Here is a 24,872-nt window from a genome sequence, read left to right as displayed (position 1 = left end):
ATCAGAGAGCAACTGTTCTTTGCTTATCCTCTCTTCTTATACGATGTAATTTTAAATGCTTGAAGTCATCCCACAGTTTCTATTATCGGTAGCATCCCTAATAAAAGGAAGTTAATTGTGGGATGTCACGTTTTGCTGTTGCCTTTAAGTTCCTCTGCTCTCCAGGTCAGACCCTGGTCTTGACCTTTGGAATCTGGGGGTTAGTGTTACGTTTACACACTCTTAGCCTAGGCATGCTGTGGTTGAATTATTTATTACTTTTATGAAAGCTTGATGTCTTGACTCTTACAGTACATGTATAATGTAAAGCCTTTTTACAAAATCATATTAAAGTGTTAATATTAAAAGGTATTTTTCCATCTTCTAAAGTTAATTCTCTCTAAGACTTCCTTGAGCTGACCTCCTTTGGGTACTTGTCTTTTCATGGATTATATTCTAGACCATTTTTTTCTTTCCACTTTAATGCATTATTGAAATCAGGTGGTATGTTTCTCTTGTGGTTGTAGATAAAATGACTATTTTATTTAAATAATGTCCACCTTTCACCTAATATTGTATATCTGAGGGGGTTGTGTGGCCTCTGTGTGGGCTGGGTTTTCTGTTAGGATCAGATGACATCTGGGTGTCCTCTGTGTTCGTTTTTAAATTACCCACTTGTATCAGTCAGGGTTTTCCAGGTCATGTGTGTGCACGTGTGTGTGATGAGGTATTTTTAATTATAAGGAATTGGCTCACCCAGTTGTGAGGCGGGTAAGTCCAGACTGTGTCAGGCAGACTGGAAGGTAATGTTGACGTTTTGAGGCAAAAATGCTTCTGACTACGGAAGCCCCAGTTCCTGCTGTAGAGACCTCCGGCCTGATCTGTCACACCTGTTCATGTCATCTTAAAACGTGGGCCATCTCAAGGCCTTTCTGGAACAAATTGAGATATAAGTAAATACGTAAATAAGCAGGATAGTCCCAGAGAGGAAAGCCCGCTTTAAATCTCTTGCATGAGAAGAGTGTTTTTGTTTGTTTGCTTGCTTTTTAGGGGGGGGGGGGGGTGTTGAATAGAAATTTTAAAGTAAAATGGATTAATCTTTTATTTTATGGTTGTGTATTTTGATGAGTAGATATTTGTGCATTTGTGCTGCCAAATTAATGTAATATTCTAAATAGCAGGTAATAAACAAAAAGAAGTTAGATAGGTCACCCACTGTTGACATCTCATGAATACAAGTAACCATCTACATAGATAAAGTAATAGACTATAAGAGAAGATTCTTATTATAATTTAGGGATACGGACTTTGGGGGATAATTCTTTGAATGTGAAAGACTGTGTCACCCTCTTGCCTAAATGATAACTTGCATCTTGGGGGGGCGTATCTGGGTCCAGGTATGACTGCTGACTCTTGGATGATTTTTAGTGCCCTTCCTAGGGTAAGCACTCCATTGACCTCTGGTGGAGTAAATGAATATGTATTGGAAGCTGAGGGAGGGGCTGATGGGGGAAGGCAGGAGCTGAAGTTGACGACAGATGTGTCTGCCGCAAAATATATAGATTTTCAAAGAAGGTTACTTGTCCACAACCCTGGCTGCAACCAAGGACATTAAAAAATACTGAAGGCTGGCCCCATCCTTAGACAGCCTGATTCTTTGGTTTGGAGTAGGGTCCATGCATTGACAATTTTAAAAAGTTGTCCAGGTACTTTTAGATGAAGCCCAGCTTGAGAACTTCTCCATCAAAGAATTGGAAGGAGGAAGGTAAGAGAGGATCATATACTCTCCAGTGGCCTGAAAAGTGCAAGGCAGAACTGCCAGGAGGGGCCAGGTGAGGGCTAGGGGTGGTGTAAGGACCGCACTGTCCAGCCCCAGGGTCGAGAAGAGACCAAAGGAAGAATGGCATGTTGCTGCTTGTGCGCATGGCAATTGGCTGTGGGCGGGGTTGGTGTGGTGTGGGGGGGGATTGAGGGTGAGGGGAGACGGGGTGAGACAGGGTTTCCTAGTTCTGAGCAGGCATGCCCGGCCTCAGGGCAAGAGCCTCTGGACACTGCCATTCTTTGTGCATTTGTACTTAAGTGATAGGACATCATGTTGCCAAATTACTGTAATAGTCTAAATAGCAGGTAATAAAACACAAAGTTAAATATATCACCCACTGTGGGCATCTCATGAGTACAAGTAACCATCTACATAGATAAAATAACAGACTATAAAAGAAAATTTCTATTATAATTTAGGGATACTGACTTTTGGGAGGTAATTTTTTAAATGCCTTTCTGGCTGGAAAACAGAGGGTGAACCTGGGCCCATTAAAAAGGCAGAAGTCCAAAACAGCCTTTGCTTACGCAGGGCTCAGGATAAAAAAATGTTTGGCATAGGAACAGCGAGGAGTCAGGGGCACCTTGAAAGAATTAGATGCTGTTTTAAAAGCAGGGCTGTTTAAGGGTGTTTAAAATGAATGTAACTAACAGCACTGAATTATATATTTGAATGTGGTTAAAAAGGGAAACTCTAGGTTGTATATATGTTATTACAATAAAAATTTTTAAAAATATGCATGGACCCACACAACACAGTGAACCCTAAGTTAAACCATGGACTGTAGTTAATAGTACAGCTATAAAAACGTGCTCTCATCAGCTTAACAAGTGCACCGCACCAATGCACACCGTTAATAATGGGGTGGTATACGGGAATCCTATATTTTAATTGTGATTGTTCTGTAACCCCACAACTTCTCTAATATAAAAAAAATGCCATTTACTATTTTTGTGAGTGAAAAGTAATTTTTACCTTGGCGTCCCCCTCTAATGAAGTGGAGTCAAGTTTATTCTCTGTGTGTGTGTATATGAGTGAACATGCAGTGCTACAGATAATGAGGAGGAAGGAATTCCAAAGGAAAAGTCATTGATGTGGGAAATGATTCAGATTCTGAGTTTGTTTCTGGAAGGTGGAAGTTATGGATCCCCCCTACCCCCCCCCCCCACACACACCCTTCCTTCTTAGTGGAGGTGGCAACACTCTGAGCAGTAGTGTACACCAGGCGATGAGCAGGGACTACCAGACACTGGATCTTATTTTGCAGAATGAGAATGCTGTCCAGAAGCCCATTTAGTTCTCACAATAACAGAAATAGAGGCATTACCATCAGAAATAATGCTGCAAATGTGAGGGAATAGTGGAAGAGCAGTTGCACTGGATATAAGGAAAAATGAAGCCCCGGTTCTAACACTGTTACTTAAAATCTGCATGACCTTAGGCAGTTTAATTCAATCCCATAAAGTATTGATTGAGTGAGCAACTTCTATATTCTGGGGATAAAACTGTGATAAAGACATAGCCTGTGTCATCAAGACACTCAGCTTGCCAAGGAGAATGATATTTAAGTGGCTAATAAGTGCTATGAAGTGCAGAGGGACTACTGATGACTTAGGAGAGAAGCATTAATTCTGCCTTGGGTGATGCTGGACTTAAAAATTTTGCAGAAGTAGGGGCGTTTGAGCAGATATATTGAGCAACTGAGTTGAGTTGAGCAGATGAGGTAGGCAAGGGCTTTCCAGGTCAGCTGTTTCTCTTCCCGAGTCCTCGGCTTCCCTCTCGTTTGAGGGAAGCTCTCAAACTTGATGATTCCAAGTTACTTAAAATTCCTGAACCTGAAACTACAGGAAGCCGTGGCAGTCCTGGCTAGAGAGTTTTGATGCAGTGACAGGTGAACTGTCTTGATTTCTCTCAAGGTCTTGTCTGTTTCTTTTGCCTACCCTGAACCAGCTGGTTTTCACCTAGTGACGGAAGCCAAACTGTGCTTTATTTTCCTTGTAAATCTTTTCCTGATCATTGCGATCCATTTTCTCACAAGCTTTCACTGCTGTAGCTCCTGCTCAAAACAGTGTTTTATGTTTGGATTGTTTTGCTAAGTCTCTGTTCTTATTCATCCAGAAAGTAGGCAAACGAAATAATTGGTTTTCTCAAGTCAGATCTGGTCATGTTAACTCGGCACAAAACCCTGCAATGTGGTTGGTGCCTACAGAATAAAAAGGAGCTCTATTTCCTGTTTCCTCTGACCCCAGTGTTTCCAGTCTTCTTTTCCGACACTCTATAATTCAGCTTCTCATTTTCTCCCCCATCAGCACCTTTCCTGTCCCACCTCCATGCCTGTGCTTGTGTTGTGCCGTATGCCTGCAATTTCCTCCTCTTAGTTTTACCATTTCCTCGTGACCTACCTGCTTTCATGAAGCCTGCCTTTATCTCCCACCTCCCCCTGCACCAGCCAAATGTATTATCTTCTCTCTCTCAACTTCAGAGTCTGAGGGAAAATGTCCCCCAACCAGAATTATATGTCCAGCTAAACTCGCAAATAAAAGTGAGTGATAGACACTTACAGATCAACAGGACCTAGACGAGCCTGCCACTCCTGATCCAACCTGAATGAAGTTCTGTTCCCAGCTGTGCATGCAGGAACTTATGTTGCTAACTTGAGATCGGCTCTGGTGAAAGGATTTATATCATGGACATCAGCAAATGCTACGAAATAGGGTTTCCTCCCTCTCCCCCAGAGTCGGGCATCTGAATGTGGATTGGTGGCCCTGCTGCATGTATAAATGTATGTGTGCATGTTACACACATGTGCACACACAAATATTTGACACACTGTAAACACTGTTAAACTGCACCGTGGCTCAGCAGTCCCTCATTAGGCCATTGGGGAAAGCCCTGTGGTTGGAGTGGCTGAAGAAGTGTGCTTCCCTTCACTCTCTGGTCCCATCTTCCTCTCCTATCAGATGCTGGAATTATATTACCTTATGGCCCCCCTTTTGCTTCTCTGTTCCTAGCAAACTTGGTCACTTCCTGAAATCAGAGCTAACATTCCATCTGAGGATCTGTGCATCTGCAGTTGCTCACCATTTACTCTTTGAAGTAGAGAATCTGCCTTGGCTATGCAGACATGAGTAAATGCTCTCCTATTTCTGTTCATGATTGCTGATTTACAAATCGGTGAATCCATGCATTGAGACTCTCCTGGTTCAGGAACAGAACTCTGTCAACTGCTATCTGTGAATATACCTGCTGCCAGTTTTCCTTGGCTGGTCACTGCCTGATGGCACCCTCAGAGCCAGCAGGGACCCGTTGTGGGACTCTTTGGGGACAGCTAACCAGTGAAGGTACTGAAGCCGAGGTCAGGTGATTGGGAACACAGACCAAGAAAGAAAAGGCAAGTCAAAAGAGAGGAAGCAACCTGTGGGTCAGGGCTAGAGAAGCTGGTAAACTGAGCCACCCAAGCTGGAGGGAGAGCTGGAGTGGAGGCACTTGAGGGTCCACAGTGACATCGGGCTGGGAGGGGGTAAAGGTGAGAAGCAGGTAGAAGTAGCGGCAGGGGTCTTGGACAGGGTCCTTCTTCACCACCTTTGCAGTTCCTGTACTGGACTTTGCTTTCCTTTCACAAGAGGCTCAGAGCCCACCTTTGTGCTGGGTTTGGTGGGGCAGAGGCTAAAACGCTGGATGCCAGTGGAGAACTGCCATGGCTAGGGGAGAAAGCTGTCAGGTCTTTCCTGTCTTTGGGCATGAAAAGGATGTCTTCTAGCCTGAATGTTGCATTTAGAGTTCCATGCTGTCACTCAGACGCCCTTTCATCAGCGGCTGTTGCATGTTTCCGATTAAGGTGACCCATGTGAAAGTGTCGAGCCTGATGCTAGGGACAGAGGGGCTTAGGAAGTGTTCAGTCATCAGATAGTCCCCTGGTCTGGTTTAAAAAGGCTGACCTCTGCCTTGTGAGGTTAGCCATATGGTGCTTGTTCAGAAAAATAAACAGGCAATGTATGGTTTAAGGGTATACTCTCATTATGGTTTGGAAAGTGTGTGCCCTTCCAGCTAGGACCCCTCTCCCCAGTCTATTAGCCTTCCAGAGCAATTTGCTTTTTATTTTATTATGCTTTAAAGTTTATTTAGACATGGTTTCATTTATTTACTTATGTTCTGCCCCTGGAAAGTACTTTGCTGGTGAAACCATTAACAGGTGGACTTGATGGAGGGCAAATGTGATGATGAAGGTGTAGTGATTGCTGCGAACCAGAGATCACAGGGAGAGTGAAAAATAACCCCAGGTTAGCGAACACATTTATCTGAATATATCCAATTTGTTTCCTTTGTAATGATGAACTATTTAGGAAACTTCTAGCAATTACTCCACTTTATAGGGGGGATACCTGCTTCAGACCATAAAACTGCCCTTGAAGGGGCCCGGGTAGGGAGCCGAGGGCCCAGGGCTGCCAGAGCCTGTCCTTGTCAGTGGCGTGGCTCTCGGGGCACCTTGCGCTGGGTGCTGGGCACCCCCCTACCCGTGGGGAGTTGTTTTGCGTAGAGGAAAGAAGTGGCGCGTTGGTCCTGAATGTGGCACTCTCACCCGAAGACAACAGCAACACCCTGACAGGGCTGTGCTTTCCTCGGCTCAGGTCTTGAGACCCCACTTTGGTTCTTCTGCCCCGAACCCCTGGACGGACCCAGTGTCGGGTGGGCACCCCGAGAGCCCGGGCGGAGCAGGGCCCACGCCGGCCCCGAGAGCCGCGGCAGAGGCAGGCCCAGCCGTCCGGGCAGGCACCCGGGAGCTCCTCGGGCCTCCTGGGCCTGGCCTGGTCTGGGGAGAACCAGGGTCCCTGGCCTTGCCCCGCGCAGGGCTGCCGGGGTGGGGCGGGGGCGGCCTGTCCGAGGGCACGCAGGCCGGCGCTCCGGGCTAGGACTCGGAGAGCTGCACAACCGTGCTCGTAGGGAGTTAAACATGAGGAAAGGGAAGATTTTAGAGACTTCAGAAGTTTTAAGGACAGTTCTGCCTTGTGTTTTGAAAAAACAGCGCGTGCCCTGACCGCGGGGCCGGGCGCGCCGGGGCCTGCAGGAGGTGTGAGCAGTAGAGTGAGCCTCGAGGAGGGGCGCGGTGACCACAGGCTCTTCTAGAATAACAGGCGGGTCCAGGCAGGTGAGGCCAAGACTTTTAACCAAATTAGTCCAGCGAAAACTCATTTCTAGTGATCCAAGTGAAGTAATCGCAAAGAAATGCGCGCTCGGCTTGCAGCCGTGGGGACTGGTGTGCGCGCGCCCTGGCTGCCCTGGGAGCGGTGCGGAGGCGCCTGCGGTTCCCGGGCCCAGCGGCCTTCGTCAGTTCATTCGCGGAAATGCAGCCGAGATGAGCCGCTGATTCACCCACACGCCGTAAGCGGTTTCCTCCTCGGACCGCAACGTGAAGACAGTAAAAATAAGTTCTCCATATAGGCACTTTCTTAAGCCATGGAAAACCTTTAGCTCCCACGTTTGAGTGCAGTATTGAAATTTCAGAACAGAAATAGCCTGGCATGGCAGCTGGCCCATCACAGGTGCCCAGTAAATAGTTACCGAATTGAATTGTTTTCTCCCACACAACTGAAAGGTTTAGGAGGCGAAAGGGTGAGAAAGAAGGACGGTAGACAAGGAAATTTAAAGGGGGTTTATTTCTGCGCTCCGGGGCTGAGCTCACCAAACCCAAGATGGAGGGAGGCGAGTCAGCACCTGGGGGATGGCGTGGACGGCTTTTAAGCAAGGGGGGCAGGTGACATCCGGAAGGGGCGGTTCTCCGGAAGTCAGGTGCCCGGAAGGGGCGGTTCCAGAAGCCATGTTGGGAGGGCGACACAGCCTCCGCAGCTCCGGTTGCAGTGTCTTTCCCGGTTCCCCCCCCCCCCCCCCACGTAACAACAACAGTACCCGCTTGCGGTACAGATTCAAGCATGTAAAGTGTAACTAACCCAAGTCTGACCACCTAGTGTTTGCGGGTTTAGCCTTGCAGACATCTTCAGTGTGTGTGTGTGTGTGTGTGTTTTCTTGTTCGAAATTAGGATTGTACTTTCTTTGTTTAAAAACAAAAATAATATTATTGAGATATAGCCACACCCCAAACAGTCCATCCACAGTGATGAATCCGTGGCTCACAGTATCATCACATCGCTGTGCGTCATCACCACGGTCAGTTTTACAACATTTTCATTTCTCAGAAAAAAAAACAACAACCCTAACATGCCGCACCCTTCCTCGGCCCCTGGGACTGGCGGTGCGTGGGTTGCTGTTGATGAGAGAATATTAAGGTGTGTTTGATATTTTGTAGCGTGCCTACACGTCAGTAAGCACGGTTCCTTTTATTCAGAGTCTGCACAGTGGATGAAGTTTAATATATAAGTGTATATATGTTTACAGACGGGGTTTGCCAGTTTGAGGAGTTTGCAGCGTGGCTCAGCTCACGTGCTGTCCTTTCTTCAGCAGGTGTCTTCGGCGGAGGTGCGCGTCGGGCCCATGAGATTGACGCAGGACCCCATCCAGGTAGGCTGCCGTCGGCCGGCTGCTGGTCCAGAGCCGAGGCTCAGCGCGCGCCCCCTGCTGGCCTCTGCTGGTGGTACTGCACCTTACCCCCACGGGTGCGCCCACAGGCACAGCATGTGTGTATATTCACATGGTGGAGGGGGGGGGAAGTATAGCTCTTATTAATGTCATTCAGGGACTCACATTGCTTTCCTGAAGCCTTTAAAGATTACCCCGTTTTGAAAGTAAATGCGGTAGGCCAGTCATAGGGTGGATTGTGAGGAAGAACAACTTTTCTGCTGAAGGACTGTTCTTCCCGGCATCCTGCCAAAGCCAGGAAGGGAAGAAGTGGTGAGCTGTGAAGGGTTGCCGTGGCCACAGCTGGGTGTGACCCTGCTCTGCCTGCAGCAGCTGTGTGCCCTTGCGTGCATTGCTTCACTTCTCTGACCTCACCATCCTGGTGTAAAGTGGAGATGGGAACACCTCTTTCCTAGGGAAATTTGCATTAAATGAAATAGCAGAGGATCAAATGCTTAGTATTCGGTCTGACAGGTGGGAGGTACTCAGCATGGGGCCCCTTGTTTGTGGGCTGGGAAGAAGTTAAAAGACCCCTTTTTCTTGTCCGGTGGGACTTGACTCACAGCCTGCTGAGCTCTGGAACATGAGGAGCCAGGGTCCGGGAGAGTGGGCCCAGCTACCTGCAGGCTGGTTCTTGCTCTGACCATGACAGCACGACACTGTCAGTAGCTGTTCTCCCCACAGGACCTCTAGCTTCCTACTCTCCTTTTGGAGAAGCATGTAGGAAAGGGAGGATGTACTCTTTAAAATGATCTATCTGCATATTAATCATCCCTTTAGGTCTAAATAAGTGAACATCTTCCATGTAAAAACTGTACCTTGCTAGCACCTGAAAGCTTGCTGGGAAGAACTGGAGCTGCAGAAGAGGTGTTAACAAACCAACCTACCGATATATAGAGAAAAGTGAAAAACCAACCAGCGAAGCCTCTCATAGCATTATGAGCAAATGGAAAATAAAATAATGTTTTACAGAGCTTGGAAAAGGAAATGCAGATCTAAGGGAAGAAAAAAAAACAGAAGGAAGCAATTTAAGCTTGGGAAAATTTAATGAAAACAAATTTAGGAGCAGAGAAAGAGAAAAAAAATTATAAAAATAAACAAAAGCCCCAACTATTTGTATAGAATATAAACAAGTGGAAAATTCCAGTAGGCGTTCTGGGGGCATGTACTTTGCACTCCAATTTTGAATAAAGGTAATGACAAATAAAAGAGCAAATATCAGAGATTTATTTCCCAAAGCAACTTCCAGTGTTCTTCTTGGGATCAGCACTGCTCAAGGTCCATCTCCTTCTCTGTCATTGCTCTCTGCTGCTGCACTCGCGGTGATTGCCCATGATCTCCGTCTTTCTAAAATGTAATTTGTTTAATTGTAAAATAGTTCAAATGTTCATAAATATACATGTATGTATACACACCCACTTTGTCAAATATTAACAGTATTGCCTATTTGTTTCAGAGAACTTTTTCAGAAACAAAAATTTACCAATATTTAAGCCTGTATTTATCTCTTTGCTCCCCTTCCTTTCCTATCAAATGACTATTATTCTAAGATTGATTGATATACATTTGTATACTTTTACCTCATACATATGTATCCATTCTTAATGTTTATGCTTCTTTTGAATGTTTTCAAGCTTTATTTGAAAGGGATCATTCTGTAGGTATCATTCTGAAATTTTTCTTCACTTAACGTCATTTGTGGGTGCTACCAATGTTGAAACATAAAGTTCTAATTCAATCATTTTCATTAATGCATAGAATTATCACATAAAAACATGCTAAGTTTATTTACCCATTACCCCAATCAGGAAGGTCTTCGAGGTTCATCTGTGTTGTTGAAAGCATCAGGACTTCATTTCTTTTTCTTGCGGGGGGGGGGGGAGGAGGCGGGTGCATGGTCCAGGAATTGAACCCGGGTCTCCCACATGGAAGGTGAGCATTCTACCACCAAACCACCTGTGCATCCGTAGGTCTTCATTCTTTTTTATGGCTCAGTAATATTCCATTGTATGTATATCCCATATTTTATTTATCCATTCATCAGTTGGTCACTTGGGTTGCTTCCATCTTTTGGTAATTGTGAATAATGCACCGAAGAGCATCAGTGTGCAGATATCTGTTAGAGTCCCTCCCGTTCCTTTGTGTATATGGCTAGGAGAAGGAGTGCCAGGTCATATGGCGATTCTATACTTAGCTTTCTTAGGAGCTGCAAAACCGTCTTCCACAGCAACTGCACCATTTTATACTCCCAGCAAAAATATCTCCACAACCTCTCCATTGCTTTTTATTTTCCATTTTTTTGATAGTAGCCATTCTAATGTGCTAGAAATGGTGTCTCATACTAGTTTTGCTTTGCATTTTTTTAATGGCTAATGATACTGAGCATCTTTTCATGTGCTGTATGGCCGTTTGTATATCTTCTTTAGAGAAATGTTTGTTCAAGTTTTTTTGCCCATTTTAAAATTGTATTGTTTGTCTTTTTGTTGTTGAGTTGAGTTTATATATCCTGCCTGTTAAGCCCTTACTGGAAATGTAGTTCCTAAAAATTTTTTTTTCCGTTATGCATGCTGTCTTTTACTTTCATGATCAAATCCTTTGCACAAAAGTTTCTAATTTTGATGAGGTCCCATTTATCTGTTTTTTTCTTTTGTTACTCCTGCTTTTGGTGTAAAGTTTAAGAAACCATCACCTAACACAGAAGTCCGACAGGTGCTTCCTTATATTTTCTTTTAGGAGTTTTATAGTTTGGGTTCTTATATTTTAGTGTTTATATTACTTTGAGTTAATTTTTATATATGGTGTGAGTAGGTGTCCAATATCATTCTTTTGCATATGGACATCCAGTTTCCAAATTTGTTGAAGAGACAATCCTTACACTGTTGAGTAGGGTTGGTAGCCTTGTCAAAACTGAATTGACAAGAAAAAACAAAAATGCTCAATTGGCCATAGATATGAGGGTCTATTTCTGAACTCTCAATTCATTGGTTTATATGTTTGTCCTTATGCCAGTACACTGCTGTTTAGGTTTAGATAGCTCTGTAAGAAATTTGAAAATCGGGATATATGAATCCTCCAATTTAATTCTTTTTCAAGATTACTTTGGCTATTCGGGGCCTGTTACCCTTCCATGTAAATTTGATGATAGGCTTTTCCATTTCTGTAAAGAAGGCTATTGGAATTTTGATTGGGATTGCGGTGAATCTGTAAATTGCTTTGGGTAGAATTGGCATCTTGACAATATTTAGTCTTCCAAACCATGAACACAGAATGTCCTTCTACTGATTTAGGTCTTTGATTTCTTTTTTCAGTGTTTTGAAGTTAACCACACATAGATCCTTTTATATTTTGTTGAATTTATTCCTGGATATTTGAATCTTTTAGTTGCTATTGTAAATGGATTTTTTTTCTTGATTTTTTCCTACAAATTACTCATTACTGATATGTAGAAACACTGCTAATTTTTGCATGTGATCTTGTACCCTGTCCTACTTTGCTGAACTCATTTATTAGCTCTAGTAGCTTTGTTGTGGAATTTTCAATATATAGGACCATGTCATCTACAATAGGAAAATTTTCATTTCTTCCTTTCTGGTTTGGATGCATTTTCTTTCTTTCTTTCTTTCTTTCTTTCTTTTTTTTTGACTAACTGCTCTGGCTAGAACTTCCAATACAGTCTTTTTCTTATTCTTGATCTTAGGGGGAAAGATTTTAGTCTTTCAACATTGAGTATCATGTTCGCTGTGGGATTTTCATATATGCCTTTTATCATGTTGAGGAAGTTTCCTGTTTTTCTAAGTGCTTTTATCAGGAAGAGTTGTTAGATTTTATCAAATGCCTTTTTTTCATCAATTGAGATGACAATGTGTGTTTTTTCTTTATTCTATCAATATGGTACATTACAATAATTGATTTTCTTATTGTGCTGGTTTGAATCTGTTATACTCTGCAGAAAGATTATGTGCGTTTTATCCATTCTTGTGGGGGCAGACCTATTGTGGGTGGGATCTTTTGATTAGGGTTTTTCCCATGGAGATGCAACGTACCCAGTCCAAGGTGGGTCTTAATCCTTTTACTGGAGTCCTCTGTGAAGACAATGAAAGACAGAAATGAATAGAGAGATATGCAGAGAGCAGAGGGATAAAACCAAGTGAAGGTCACAGAGAGAAAGAAACACCCTGGAGATACTAGGAGAAGACCCACAGTACACAGAGAGCGCAGGGGGGCAGAGTGTCCTCAGAGAAGCAAGCAGAGATACGTGAAACCTCACAGCAGTGGAACCCAGGAACAAAGAGCCATCAGATGCCTTCCCATGTGACAGAGGAACCCCAGATGCCATTGGTCTTTCTTCAATGAAGGTATCCTCTTGTTGATGCCTTAATTTGGACATTTCCGTGGCCTTAGAATGATAACTTGTAACTTAATAAATCCCCATTGTTGAAAACCAACCCATTTCTGGTATATTCCATTTCAGCAAACCAAACATTTCTGTTGAACCACCCTTGCATTCCTGGGATGAATCCCACTTGATCATGCTGTGTAATTTGTTTGAAGTGCTGTTGGATGTTTGATAGTATTTTGTTGAGGATTTTTGTGTCTATATTTATAAGTGATATTGATCTGTAATTTTCTTATAGTATCTATTCTGGCTTTGGTGTTAAGGTGATGTTGGCCTCATAGAATGAGTTAGGTAGTGTTTCCTCCCTTTGATTGCTTTTGGAAGAGTTTGAGCAGGATTGGTGTAAATATTGGAATGTTTGGTAAAAATCAACAGTGACACTATTTGATCCTGGACTTTCCTTTGTTGCAAGATTTTTGATTACTGATCCAAACCCTTTATTTGTTGCTGCTGTGCTGAGATCTTCTCTCTCTTCTCGAGTCATTGGTATGTTTCTAGGAATTTGTCCATTTCATCTATGTTAACTGGATTGTGGGCCTTCAGTTCTTCATATCCTCTTATAATATTTTTTTATTTCTTAAATCAGTAGTAATATCCTCCTTTCATTTCACATATTTGCATCCACTCTTTTTTCTTTGGCAGTCTAGTTAAGGTTTTCAGATTTTACTGATATTTTTGAGAAAACAACTTTTGTTTTCGTTGATGCTCTCTATTCTTTTTGTTCTTATTTTTAATTCTCTATTTCATTTACTGTGCTCCAATCTTTGTTATTTTCTTCCTACTGCTTCCCTTGGGTTTGGTTTGCTCTTCTTTTTCTGGATATTCCAGGTGTGAGTCTAGGTCTCTCCTTTGAGATCTTTCTTCTTTTTTAATGTACACATTGAGCACTATAAAATTCCAAAAGCACTGTCTCTGCTGTATCTTGTAAATTTTAGTATGTTGTGTTTTTGTTTTCATTTGCCTCAAGGTATTTCCTAGTTTCCCTGTGATTTCTTTTAGACCCATTGGTTATTTAATAGTGTGTTATTTAATCTTCACATATTGTGAATTTTCCAGTTCTCTCTCTATTATTGATTTCTACCTTCTTTCCATTGTGGTCAGAGAAGATACATCGTATGATTTCAACATTTCTAAATTTATTGAGACTTGTTTTATGATCAACCATATGGTCTATCCTAGAGGATGCCCATGCACCCTGGAGAAGAATAATTCAGCTGCTGCTAAGCAAAGTATTGAATACAGATATGGTAGGTCCAGTTGGTTTGTAGTATCATGCAAATCTTCTCTTTCCTTGTTGATTTTCTGTATAGATGTTCTATCCATTTTTGAAGGTCGTGTTTTAAGTCTTCTATTACATAGGTGTACAATCATCTATTTCTTTTGAAACTGTTAATATTTGCTTCAAATATATTGGGGCTCTGTCCTTAGGAGCATATTTATTTATAATTGTTGTATTTTCCTGTTGAATTGACCCCCTTTATCAATATATAGTGAACTCTTTGTCCTTCATAACAGCTATTGACATGAAGTCTATATTTTGTGACATTATATAGTTACTCCAGCTCTCTTTTGGTTACTCCTTGCATGATATTTTTTCTCATCCTTTCATTTTCAACTTACTTGTTTCTTTTAATGTAAGGTGAGTCTCTTTTAAACAGCATACAGTTAGGTCCTTCTTTCCTGTCGGTCCTGCCAAATTCTGCCTTTTGATTGGAGATTTTAATCTATTTACATTTAAAGTAACTGCTGATAATACAGGAATTTCTTCTGCCATTTTGCTATTTGGTCTGTGTTAGTCTTCTTTTTGCCCCTTAATTCTTCCATTACTTTTATTTTCATAACTATTTGATTTTTGTAGCATTGCATTTTGAGTCCCTTTTCATTTCCTTCTGTATGTATTTTTCACATACATTCTTTGGGTTACTATGAGGCTTAAATTCAGCATCCTAAGTCTATAACGTTCATATTGATTTGATATCAGCCAAACTTAAACAGCATACACATGCACTTTTCCTGTTCCTCTTTGTCCCTGCTGCCTTTTCACTGTACCTGTTGCAAATTATATATATTTTATACATTGTATGCCCCAAACCATAGATTTAGCTTTACTTTTGGTCATTTGTATTTTAGAACTTGTAAGAGTTACATATTAAAAATTACAATAGTACTGGCATTTATAATTACCTATATAGTTAACTTTATTGAAGGTTTTTTATTTCTTTATGCCACTTTGATCCACTGTCTAGTGTCCTTTCCTTTCAGTCTGAAGAATTCCATTAGCATTTTGTGCTGCAAGTCTAGTAGCAATGAAGTCCCTCAGCTTTTGTTTATCTGAGAATGTCTTAATGTTTCCCTCCCTCAGTTTTGAAAGACAGTTTCACTGGATGTAAAATTCTTGGTTGGCAATTTTTTTCTCTCAGCATGTTAAATATCTCATTCCCTGCCTATTGCCTCCATTATTTCAGATGAGAAACATGTGCTTAATCTTTTGGGGACTCCCTTGTACCTAACCCGTTGCTCTTCTCTCCATGTTCTTGGTACTCAACAGTTTGTCTGCTGTATGTCTAGTCATGATTCTCTAAGAGTTTCTCCTGTTTGGGGTTCATTGAGTTTCTTGAATGTGTATGTGTGTGTCTTTCATTGAATTTGGTAAGTTTTCAGTCATTATTTCTCTGAATGTGCTTTCTTGCTTGCTTCTCCTTCTGGGACTCCCGTGTTGTCTATATTGGTATGCTTAATGATGTTCCAGGCTCTGTTCATTTTTTTTTCACTCTTTTTTCTTTCTGTTCCTTAGCCTGACTAATTTCAAATGTCTTATCTTTGACTTCATTGGTGCTTTCTTCAGCCAGCTCCAAACTGCTGTTGTAACCCTCTTGGGAATTTTTCTTTCTAGTTATTCTGGTCTTTAACTCCAGTAATTCTGCTTGGTTCCTTTTTGAAACTTCTGTTTTTTGAGATTCTGGTACTGTTCATTCTTCATTTTCCTGATATCGATCTCCATGTTTTCTTTGATTGTCTCATGTATATTGGAGACCATTTTTAAAAAGTCTTTGGTATGCCCACAGTCTGGTCTTCATTGATGGTTTCTGGATTTTTATGTTGTTCTTTTTCATGAGCCATCACTTCGTGTTTCCTTGAATTGGTCTTTTAATCTTCTGTTGCATACTGTCTAGTTTAATATTTTATAGTGTTAATTTTTAGATTTAGTCCCTTCCCTGCCTATTCCTTACATCTCTACCCAGCTAGTGATATGATAGAGATTGAGTGCCAGAAACTGACAAAAACAAACAAGCCAAGGCAAAAAGCAGCTTTTGCAGTCTTTATGTATTGGCTCTGTGTTGGCTGGTCCTCTTCTTCAGAGTTTAGCCTTCCCACCATGAAGGTCAACCTAAGGTGAAAGTGAAGTACGGGGTCCTTGTGTCTTTTATGAGCTTGCATTTAGTCATGCACTTGTGCTTACCTGTGGCCTTAGGAATTCAGTGTCCCCTCCACTCTCTATGAAGTAACCCACCCACCCCTGCCCTCTCTGGTACTCTCTTGTATGCCTTAAAGTAGGTAATCCTTTGCCCCGAACACTTTGACATAATTCTTCCTTACACTGCTTAGTATCCTCAAGCTGCTTTTGTTTATGGGACATATTCTGGGAGGGTGAGCCAGAAATGGGTTTCTTGGTTCTGTCTTGCAGGCTGCATTGGCACCAACCTATGGGCACCCCAGTATGTGCCTTGGGTTTACTCTACTCTCTCTGGAACAGGACCAGGGGCTCACAATGTGCAGTCCACCTCGCACCGCTGGGAAGGGGCCAGCAAGGGTGCCATCAGCTTCTCCTGTAGCATTCGCCCAGTTACTGCAACACTTTTTCTGGAGTGTTGAAGAAGATGGCTCTGCAAGTTTCTGCTGGTTGTTCAAAGGTTCTGTCGGGGAATGGCCCCTGGGACATCTTAGGCCACCTCTTGGTTGATCAGAAGTCTATAACTGTCTTTCCAGAGTGCCTCTTGGAAGCATCTCATAGCTTTCTTTTTTTTTTCTTCCTAAAATCTACTCTGATAATCTGTCTTTAAATACGTGGGTTCAGTCTGGTAACATTTGAGTCAAATGATTTTATTTTGTGTTTTTATTTATTGCCTTTTTTTCTTTCAAATTGATAATGTTTTCTAGATTACCTTTTATTTCCTCTGATATTTTGAAAGCTGTGTATAGGTTGTCCTTTTGTTCTTATAGTGGTTACTTTTTTTTTTTTTTTCACATGGACAGGCACTGGAAATCAAACCTGGGTCTCCGGCAGGTGAGAACTCTACCACCGAGCCACTGCAGCCCACCCAGTGGTTACTCATATATTATTTTTTAATGTGCTTGCTTATCAGTCAGGTTTTACAATTGACATCTAAAATTATAATGTATTTCTGTCCTATCAAATGTGAGATAGTCCTTTACAGGATTTAAATATCCCTAAACAGCCTCAAGTCCCATACCTCTACAATAATTTTCTATCATTTTGAGTTTATTATATTTGATATATGAAACATACCAAGATATGTAATGCACTCGTAACTTAATGATGCATAGTAATGACATGAACACTGTGAAGTCCACGTAACGTACAAGCTGAACTGTAACTAATGCCTCTGCCCCCCCTGCTTACTGCCCCCCCGTGCTTCCCCTCTACAGGGGGCCGCTATCCTGAACTCTGTTTTAACCCACTCTTCTTTTTCTTTGTAGTTTAGACCCGCAGGTATGTGTCTCGTTGTGAGCTCAGCCCAGCCTCTCAGGTGTTATTTTCAGTTGCTTCCATCTGGTTCTTAATCCGGAATCAGGTCTTTTATGGTGTTTCAGGAATCCTGTCCCAGACAGCGATGGGGCTGCTACATCTTGTCTTGGGCGTTAGTTTTGTGCACTGCTTTACATTTCTGACCTCTTTCTGCCTCTCGGAGGTATTTTAGTTGTTTGTAAGCCTGGTAGTATCTTTGATGGTTCCATTCCTATATTTTACTTCCACTGTATTTGGAACCATTTTAACTGGAAGTTTCCAGGATTCTTAAGCGGCTACTCTGTTCTTAAAGCCAGATGAAACCACATTCTCTGTCATTTGCCTGTTTGTTGGATTTCTTTGTATTGGAATTCTTTGAAAGAATTACGCTGTTTTTCATTGGTTCCCCTGTGTCCATCTGTGAACTGGCTGCACTGAATCACTTGAAGCTCTGTTGAAAAGTTCAGATGCTGGATCCAAAGATTCAGACCCAGTAGTTATGTGTCTCAGCAGTCTGTTTTAACAAGAACCCCAGGTGGTTTGGATGAATTCTCAGCGCTGACAGTGACGCCTGCCCTGAGACCCGCAGCAGCAGCGTTGGGATCGCATGGGAGCGTCTTAGAAGTACAGACCTTCAGACCTGCCTAGACCTGTGCAGTCAGAACTGGCGTTTCAGCAAGATCCCCAGGTGAACAGTGTGCCCAGTAAACTTCAAAATGCACTGGTCTAAACAACCAGCCTCTGTTAACCAAAATCCGAGCTCAGTTCCGCAGGCAGCCTGGGTAAATGGAAGCGTGTTTTGCTCATACTCAACTTGCCTTTCAGAAGAACCTCATATCACTGAGAGTAACCATCTGCTGGGGAAATGTTATTCCACATGAAATGAAGCGGTTGAAGAATCCTCGCGATATGCACACCTGAGACAGTTGAACAGGTGAACAAAGGTCTGTGATAGAGAAGTCATTTAGTTAGAAACGTTTAGCAAGGACCTGTTCAGTCTGTATACGGATTCATAGCTCAATGTGTTGACTCAGAGGCATCTTTTCAGGAGCATATATTTTTTTAATCTTTGGTCTGAGAGTTTTTAAAATAGACTAGAAAACTTGGGACATGGGACTCACATGACTTTGGCCCTAAATAGCAGTAGATGTACGTAATCATGAGTCCCTCTCTGAGTGAGGAACAACATAATTAAGAGATTCTTAAATAAAATGTAGCAAGCCCAACTTAGAAACTAGGACCCTTTACTCCTTGCCCCATTCAAACATAGAATTTCTCTCATTGGTCCAATTGGTAAGAATGTACCAAGCACCTACTGTGTTCAGGTCTCCATGCAGCTGCTGCAGGGACACAGAGATGGCACGATGTTCCCGGACCATGCAGTGAGGTCCGGTAGGCAGGTTTGATTGTTTATGATATTGTAACTTTAGGGGACATTGTTATCTTCTTAACTATTTTGTACTTCTGTTACCAGTGTTAACAACTGCCTTAGAAAAATCTGACTGTATCCTCTTGCCTTCATTGTTGCTTTATTTCTTTTTTCTTGGAGAGAATATCTGTTCTGTTACTTCATTGGAATGCCAACAATGTTAATTAGTTAGAGCCCTTAGGGTTTTGGAAGAAATTGCTTGATAAGACTATTTCAGGATGTGGCTGCTTTTGAGGGTACATTTTTTAGTTCACCAGGAGAAACTTGCTCCCATGGCAGGGTGTCTGACATGGCACCCCACTTGCCCATGCCTAGCTGGTGGGGGTGGTATCGGGATTGGGACAGGCAGGCAGAGCTGCAGGCAAGCGCCGCGTGATGTTGTAGGGCGGCTGTGTCTCTCCTGGATGAGTACACAGGACTCGAGTGAAAGTCCCATTTTCTCATCTTGGCAAGATACTAAAAAGTAAGGGAGACATCAAGAGGCAGCAGACTGATACCGATGCACTACCACCTGAAAATCAGATGGCCTTTGCTCTGGCGGTGCCTGGGGCAATTACTCAATCCCAGGGTGCAGTGTCAATGCGTCATCACGTGGAGAGGGCCGTCCCTGCTTCCCATCTGGACTGGGAAAGCAGAGCCCCGCAGAGGCGGCCTGGGCTTCTTCCCAGGGCACCATCTCCCTTCAAAACCTTTCCTTCCCAATTGTGTGGGCCTGGATTTTTCTGGAAGTGTTAAGTTTGGGGGATTTTATACATTGAAGATCACATGGAGAGTACTCTGAAAATTGGATTAAAAAATACATATTTTTATCGAGATCGTCATACACGTACAGTCCATAAATGGTATACAGTTATACAATCAGTGGCTCACAGTATCATCACATAGTTGTGTATTCATCACCATGATCATTTTTAGAACATTTGCATCTCTCCAGAAAAAGAAATAAGAAGAAAAACCCATACAGCCCATTTCCCTTACTCTTCCCCTCTCTTTGACCCTCAGTATTTCAATCTACCCAATTTCTATCCTTTATCTCCCCCATTATTCGTTTATTTTTATCCTTATTATTTTTTTAACTCATCTGTCCATACCCTGGATAAAAGAAGCATCAGACACAAGGTTTTCACGCTCACACAGTCATGTTATAAGAGCTTTTTCATTATACAATTGTCTTCAAGAATCAAGAGTACTGGAGCACAGTTCAACAGTTTCAGGTACTTCCCTCCAGCCACTACAATATATCATAAACTAAAAAGGGATATCTATATAATGCATAAAGAATAACCTCCAGGATAACCTCTCAACTCTTTTTGAAGTTTCTCAGCCCCTGAAACTTTATTTTTTCTCTTCTCATTTCTCTCTTCCACGTTTTGGTAAAGAGGTCTTTCTCAATCCCTTAATGCCAGATCCCAGCTCATCCGTGGAGCCCTGTCTCACATTGCCAGGGAGATTTACACCCCTGGGAGTCATGTCCTATGTAGTGGGGAGGGCAGTGGGTTCACCTGCCGACTTGGCTTATATAGCGAGAGGCCACATCTGAGCAACGAAAGAGGTTCTCTGGGGGTGACTCTTAAGCATAATTTTAAACAGGCTTAGCTTCCCCTTTGCAGGAAAAAATTTCATAGGGGTAAACCCCAAGATTGAGGGTTCAGCCTATTGATCTGGTTGTTCCCACTGCTTGAGAGAATGTCAGAAATTCCCCAAAATGGGCAAGTTGCATATTTCCTCTTTCCTCCCCAGCACCTCAAGGGGACTTTGCAAATACTTTTTATTCACTGCCTAATACTCTGGGCTGTATCACAGCATCGCACTAACCTGTGCAAACCAACAGGAACTCATGCCCTTTTGAAGATTCTTTGTAATTCTGGTGTTCGCAAAAACTGATCATGCAAATTGAATTAGATAATACACTACCCAAAATATAAATTTTGCACCAAATAAACATCCTTTCCTTTGGTGTCACATAGAAGTTGAAGTTGAAAATTGGATTTTAATAATAGACATTGGTAATCCATTTGGAGATGTGGGGACACATCCTTCTTTAGAAAGAACAGTAATACCAGTAAACCCTGTATTACCTTATTCAACTGTAGGAAAATTAAATTAGCTTTATTTTCATCTTCTTCATAATTAGCTTTCACCAGAGAAAATATAGTTTCACTCTGATTTAGCTGTCAAAGATAGTTATCTTCAGAAAGAGATTTTTTCAGTAATTTCTGAACAAAACTGGTAAAAGAAATGATTTTGAGGATTTCCGGCAGAGCGAGATGAGCTGGAGCTGAGGGAAGACCCCTCAAGAAAGAGTTGAGAGACGTGGGTTCCTGCCTGGCTTGGAGGAAATCACTGCCCTCACCTGGTAAGATCAGGCAGGAGTCCCTCCCTGCTCTGAAAACCCCTGAGAGTCAGGGCCCTGCTCCTGTTGCTGCTGCTGCTAACCCCAAGTCTGCAGCCTGTGTGTTACTCTCTGCAGCCTCTCACCCTGGCCCCTCCGGTTCATTCACTTGGCCTTGCTCTGGGTCAACCCTTATTTCTTCATCCTAGCCTGGGTTGAAAGCCAGGTTAAACTTTGAGGTCCCAAGAAAGTGTAGCTGGATTTCTCCCTGGAGAGAGAGGGCTGCCCTGCATGGTGGTTTGAGGTCTTTGTGTTTACGCTGGTAAAGCGGTACAGCCAGCCCTTGCTTTGCATGGTTCCAGTGGGCACAGATTTCCATTACTATGGTCTAGTTAAATAACGCCAGACTTCCAACAGCACAATCCACATTTCAGCTCCCGCTGTCTATCAACTGTGACTAACTGCATTAAGTATAAGCTTTGCTTCTAGCCCTTCCTCCTGATCAGTGACCAATCGTGTCCCTTTTTTCAAAGTCGTAGTGATTAGTCGCTGTATATCTGTTACCCAGGTCACATGCCGACAGCAAAGCACGTAGTTGTGTTGCCTCCTTGTCTCAGTGATAAAGCCACATGTTTTCTGACAATGGATGATTGAAAGAGGAATGGGGACAAAGGGAGGAAAGTATAGCAAAGAAGTCAAGTGTGATAATGCCGGAAGAGAAAGTTGAATGCAAATGGAGTTAGTGGAGGAATAGCTCACTTTGGGAATGTTGACACCACCACCTTTGAGAGAGTCGAGATTTGTAACCAGAGGAAATTAGTGAGGGCAAAATTTATCAACGGAAATGAGGAAAGTGGCTGTGCCAAAAAGAATGAGGATCCTAGGGGAAGTGGTGTCTTCACATTAATTAAAGAAACTCCTGAGGATATTTAATGAAATTGAAAGCACAGAGGATAAAATGTTGGATGCTGATCCAAACTTAGAAATATGACAATTCACCAAGGCATAGAAAAGATGTTCTCTCTATGTTGTAGTTTATGTGACTGAAAAAACAAGTAAAGTACTGTTCAGTCTGCTCTTGGTAAGATTAGTTTGGTTAAATTTTTAGATAATTTATATTGGATTTATTCTACATGAATTGGAGCAATGTTTTGCAATTTTTGTATACCGTTGCTTCATATTTTTTAAATGAGTGTTGACCGCATAAGTTCCCAATAGATTTTAAGTTTTTCTTTAATGGAGAAGTTGTGGGTTTACACAACAATCACGCATAAAATAGAGAATTCCCATATACCTCCATGTTACTAACAACTTGCATTGGTGTGGAGTATTTGTTACAATTGGTGATAGCACATTTTTATAACTATAGTACTAACTACAGTCCGCAGTTTAACTTAGGGTTCATTGTGTAGGGCAGTTTCATACATTTTTCTTAGCGTTTTAATTCTGTTACCATATATACAGTCTAACATTTCCCCTTTTAATTACATTTAGACACTACTTTCAATGCTGTTAGTTACACTCACAGTTTTCTGCCACCATCACCACCATCCATTGCCAAAACATTTCTATCATTCCACATAGGCGCCATGTACATTTTAAGCCTTAGCTTCTCATTCCTTATCCCCACCCTGTCCGCTGGTAATCTCTATATGAGATTCTGACTCTGAGTTTGATTATTCCAATTCTTTCAAATCAATGAGGTCATACAATATTTGTTCCTTTGGTCTGGCTTATTTCACTAAATATGTTGTCTTTAAGGTTCATCCATATTGTCACATGTATCAGTATTTCATTCATTTTTATAGCTGAGTAATATTCCATTGTATATTTATACCACACCTTATTTACCCATTCATAGATTGGTGGATAAGTTTTTGAAAAAGATAGAAAACATTTTAAATCTCAATACTTCAGATATTTTAAATGATAGTGTACTAAATGTTTTATTTTTTCCATCTATCGATCCATTTCTACTCAACTATAAGAGAGTTTTTAATGTTTTGACAAACTTTTAAAGGTCTTGGAACAATCATATTTTTCCCATTGATTGTCAGGATCTCTTTGCATGGTATAGCTTGCGTGGTCATTTTTATGCAAATCGGGGACTGCCTAGAGTTGTTTTCTTACCCTGGACAGGATGCATGTCAGTCAAGGTCTGCTACAGAAAGATGTTTCCTCATTGGCACACACTTTACCTCAGATCAGATCTTTATCTTCTAATCTTTTGCTGTGTTTACAACAGTCCAGTGAGGTCGGTGCAGTAAAGCTGCTTCCTTCTACTCATCTCCTATGCTTAGATTCCCGTCCTGGATGTCATGCCTATGCTATGTCTGTGTTTATCACTTGTTAGTGCATTTTAAGAAATTATCTGTTCACTGGACTGTCTCCCCTGCTGGGATACTAAGGGCAGGCACTGGGGCTGTGGCTGGCTCTGCCATCTTCTTATTCCCACTTATACTAATAATAAGATCTTTGAATGAATATTCCTCATATTATTTAGAGCAACCAAAAGGGTCAGTATGCTTTTACTCTTTACAAATCAAATTCAATTCTATGCCTTTACTGATGAATTTATGTGTATTTTGCAAAAATTTTATGGGATTCATCTTAGTGACCTTTTTTTTTCTTTACATGGGCAGGCACTGGGAACCGAACCCGGGTCTCTCACATGGCAGGCCAGAACTCTGCCAGTGTGCCACCGTGGCCTGCCCCTACCACTGTGTCCCACCCCAATAAATATTTTTAAATGGCCATGTCTAACAAAAAAAAAAAAACATAATGTTTCTATAATTGTTTATATATAGAATCAATCCAGTGAAGGTGAAGGGGGATGGTGTTGTTGAAGATTAATTTTTAGTTGCCATTCACATTTTTTGCTTTATACAAAAAATAAATGAATGAATAAGTACACTACAAAGTGAATTTTTTTGTGTAAAATTCAAAGAATTGTTGACTATCTCTGAGTTCCTTGGCAGCAGGAATTTAAGGCTCTTTCTTTAATATCTCTGTCAGTGACCCTCATGTCACAATTTTCATCTTCTGTGTCTTTGCTCAAATTCCAAATCCCTGGAAATAGAGTATCATGGGCCCCACTGTGGCCTGGGGGAGGAGGACCGAGTCCAGCCCTGGTCGTCTCCGTCCACTGCAGTGACTTAGGGTGCTTCCTAAAGAAGAAAGAAAATTCCTGAGCTGAACAGACATTAAAAAAAAAAAAAAAGGTGATTGAGACAGTATTTTATTCTAAAATAATTTCATTTTCCTATAGATTTTTCATTTTGCTGAAGAGTCGAATTATTGAAAAATTATCTTTCTAAATTAAAATTCTTTCCATTTATAAAAATTTAAGTACTATTCCAAAGAAATTCTCTAGTGAGGGCTTATGTAATAAAAACACTTGATACCTTCGATCAGTTTTGTAAGTTTCCATGTGAAATCCGGCTTTTTCAGCACTTAGAGTGGCCTGCACAGCCCTCCATGGCCTCGCCATGTGCTGTGAACTCGGCTTGCTCCCCTGCCCTCCCACAATCACCCCAGCCACCCTGGCTTCCTCGTGGGTTCTCGAAAACACCGGATACCATCCTGCCGACTCTTCCC

General features: G+C 41.9%; 1 protein-coding gene across 10 annotated transcripts in view; it reads left to right on the top strand.

Moving 5' to 3' along the window:
* The window catches only part of PDE8B (phosphodiesterase 8B), a 303,711-nt gene that overhangs the window by 158,996 nt on the left and 119,843 nt on the right, over positions 1-24,872 (top strand). For 5 of the 10 annotated variants that reach the window (XM_077139372.1, XM_077139363.1, XM_077139369.1 and 2 more), the window contains one exon: positions 8,255-8,314. In XM_077139372.1, coding sequence (XP_076995487.1) covers positions 8,288-8,314 — 27 coding nt within the window. In that variant the 5' untranslated portion in view covers positions 8,255-8,287. Of the gene's footprint in view, positions 1-7,705; positions 7,964-8,254; positions 8,315-24,872 lie in introns of those variants that run through there. The other 5 variants (XM_077139368.1, XM_077139365.1, XM_077139364.1 and 2 more) reach the window with 2 other exon arrangements.

The sequence above is a fragment of the Tamandua tetradactyla genome, chromosome 21 (genome assembly GCF_023851605.1).
Source record: "Tamandua tetradactyla isolate mTamTet1 chromosome 21, mTamTet1.pri, whole genome shotgun sequence".
Lineage (NCBI taxonomy): Eukaryota > Metazoa > Chordata > Mammalia > Pilosa > Myrmecophagidae > Tamandua > Tamandua tetradactyla.
This window is presented reverse-complemented; position numbering and strand designations above follow the sequence as displayed.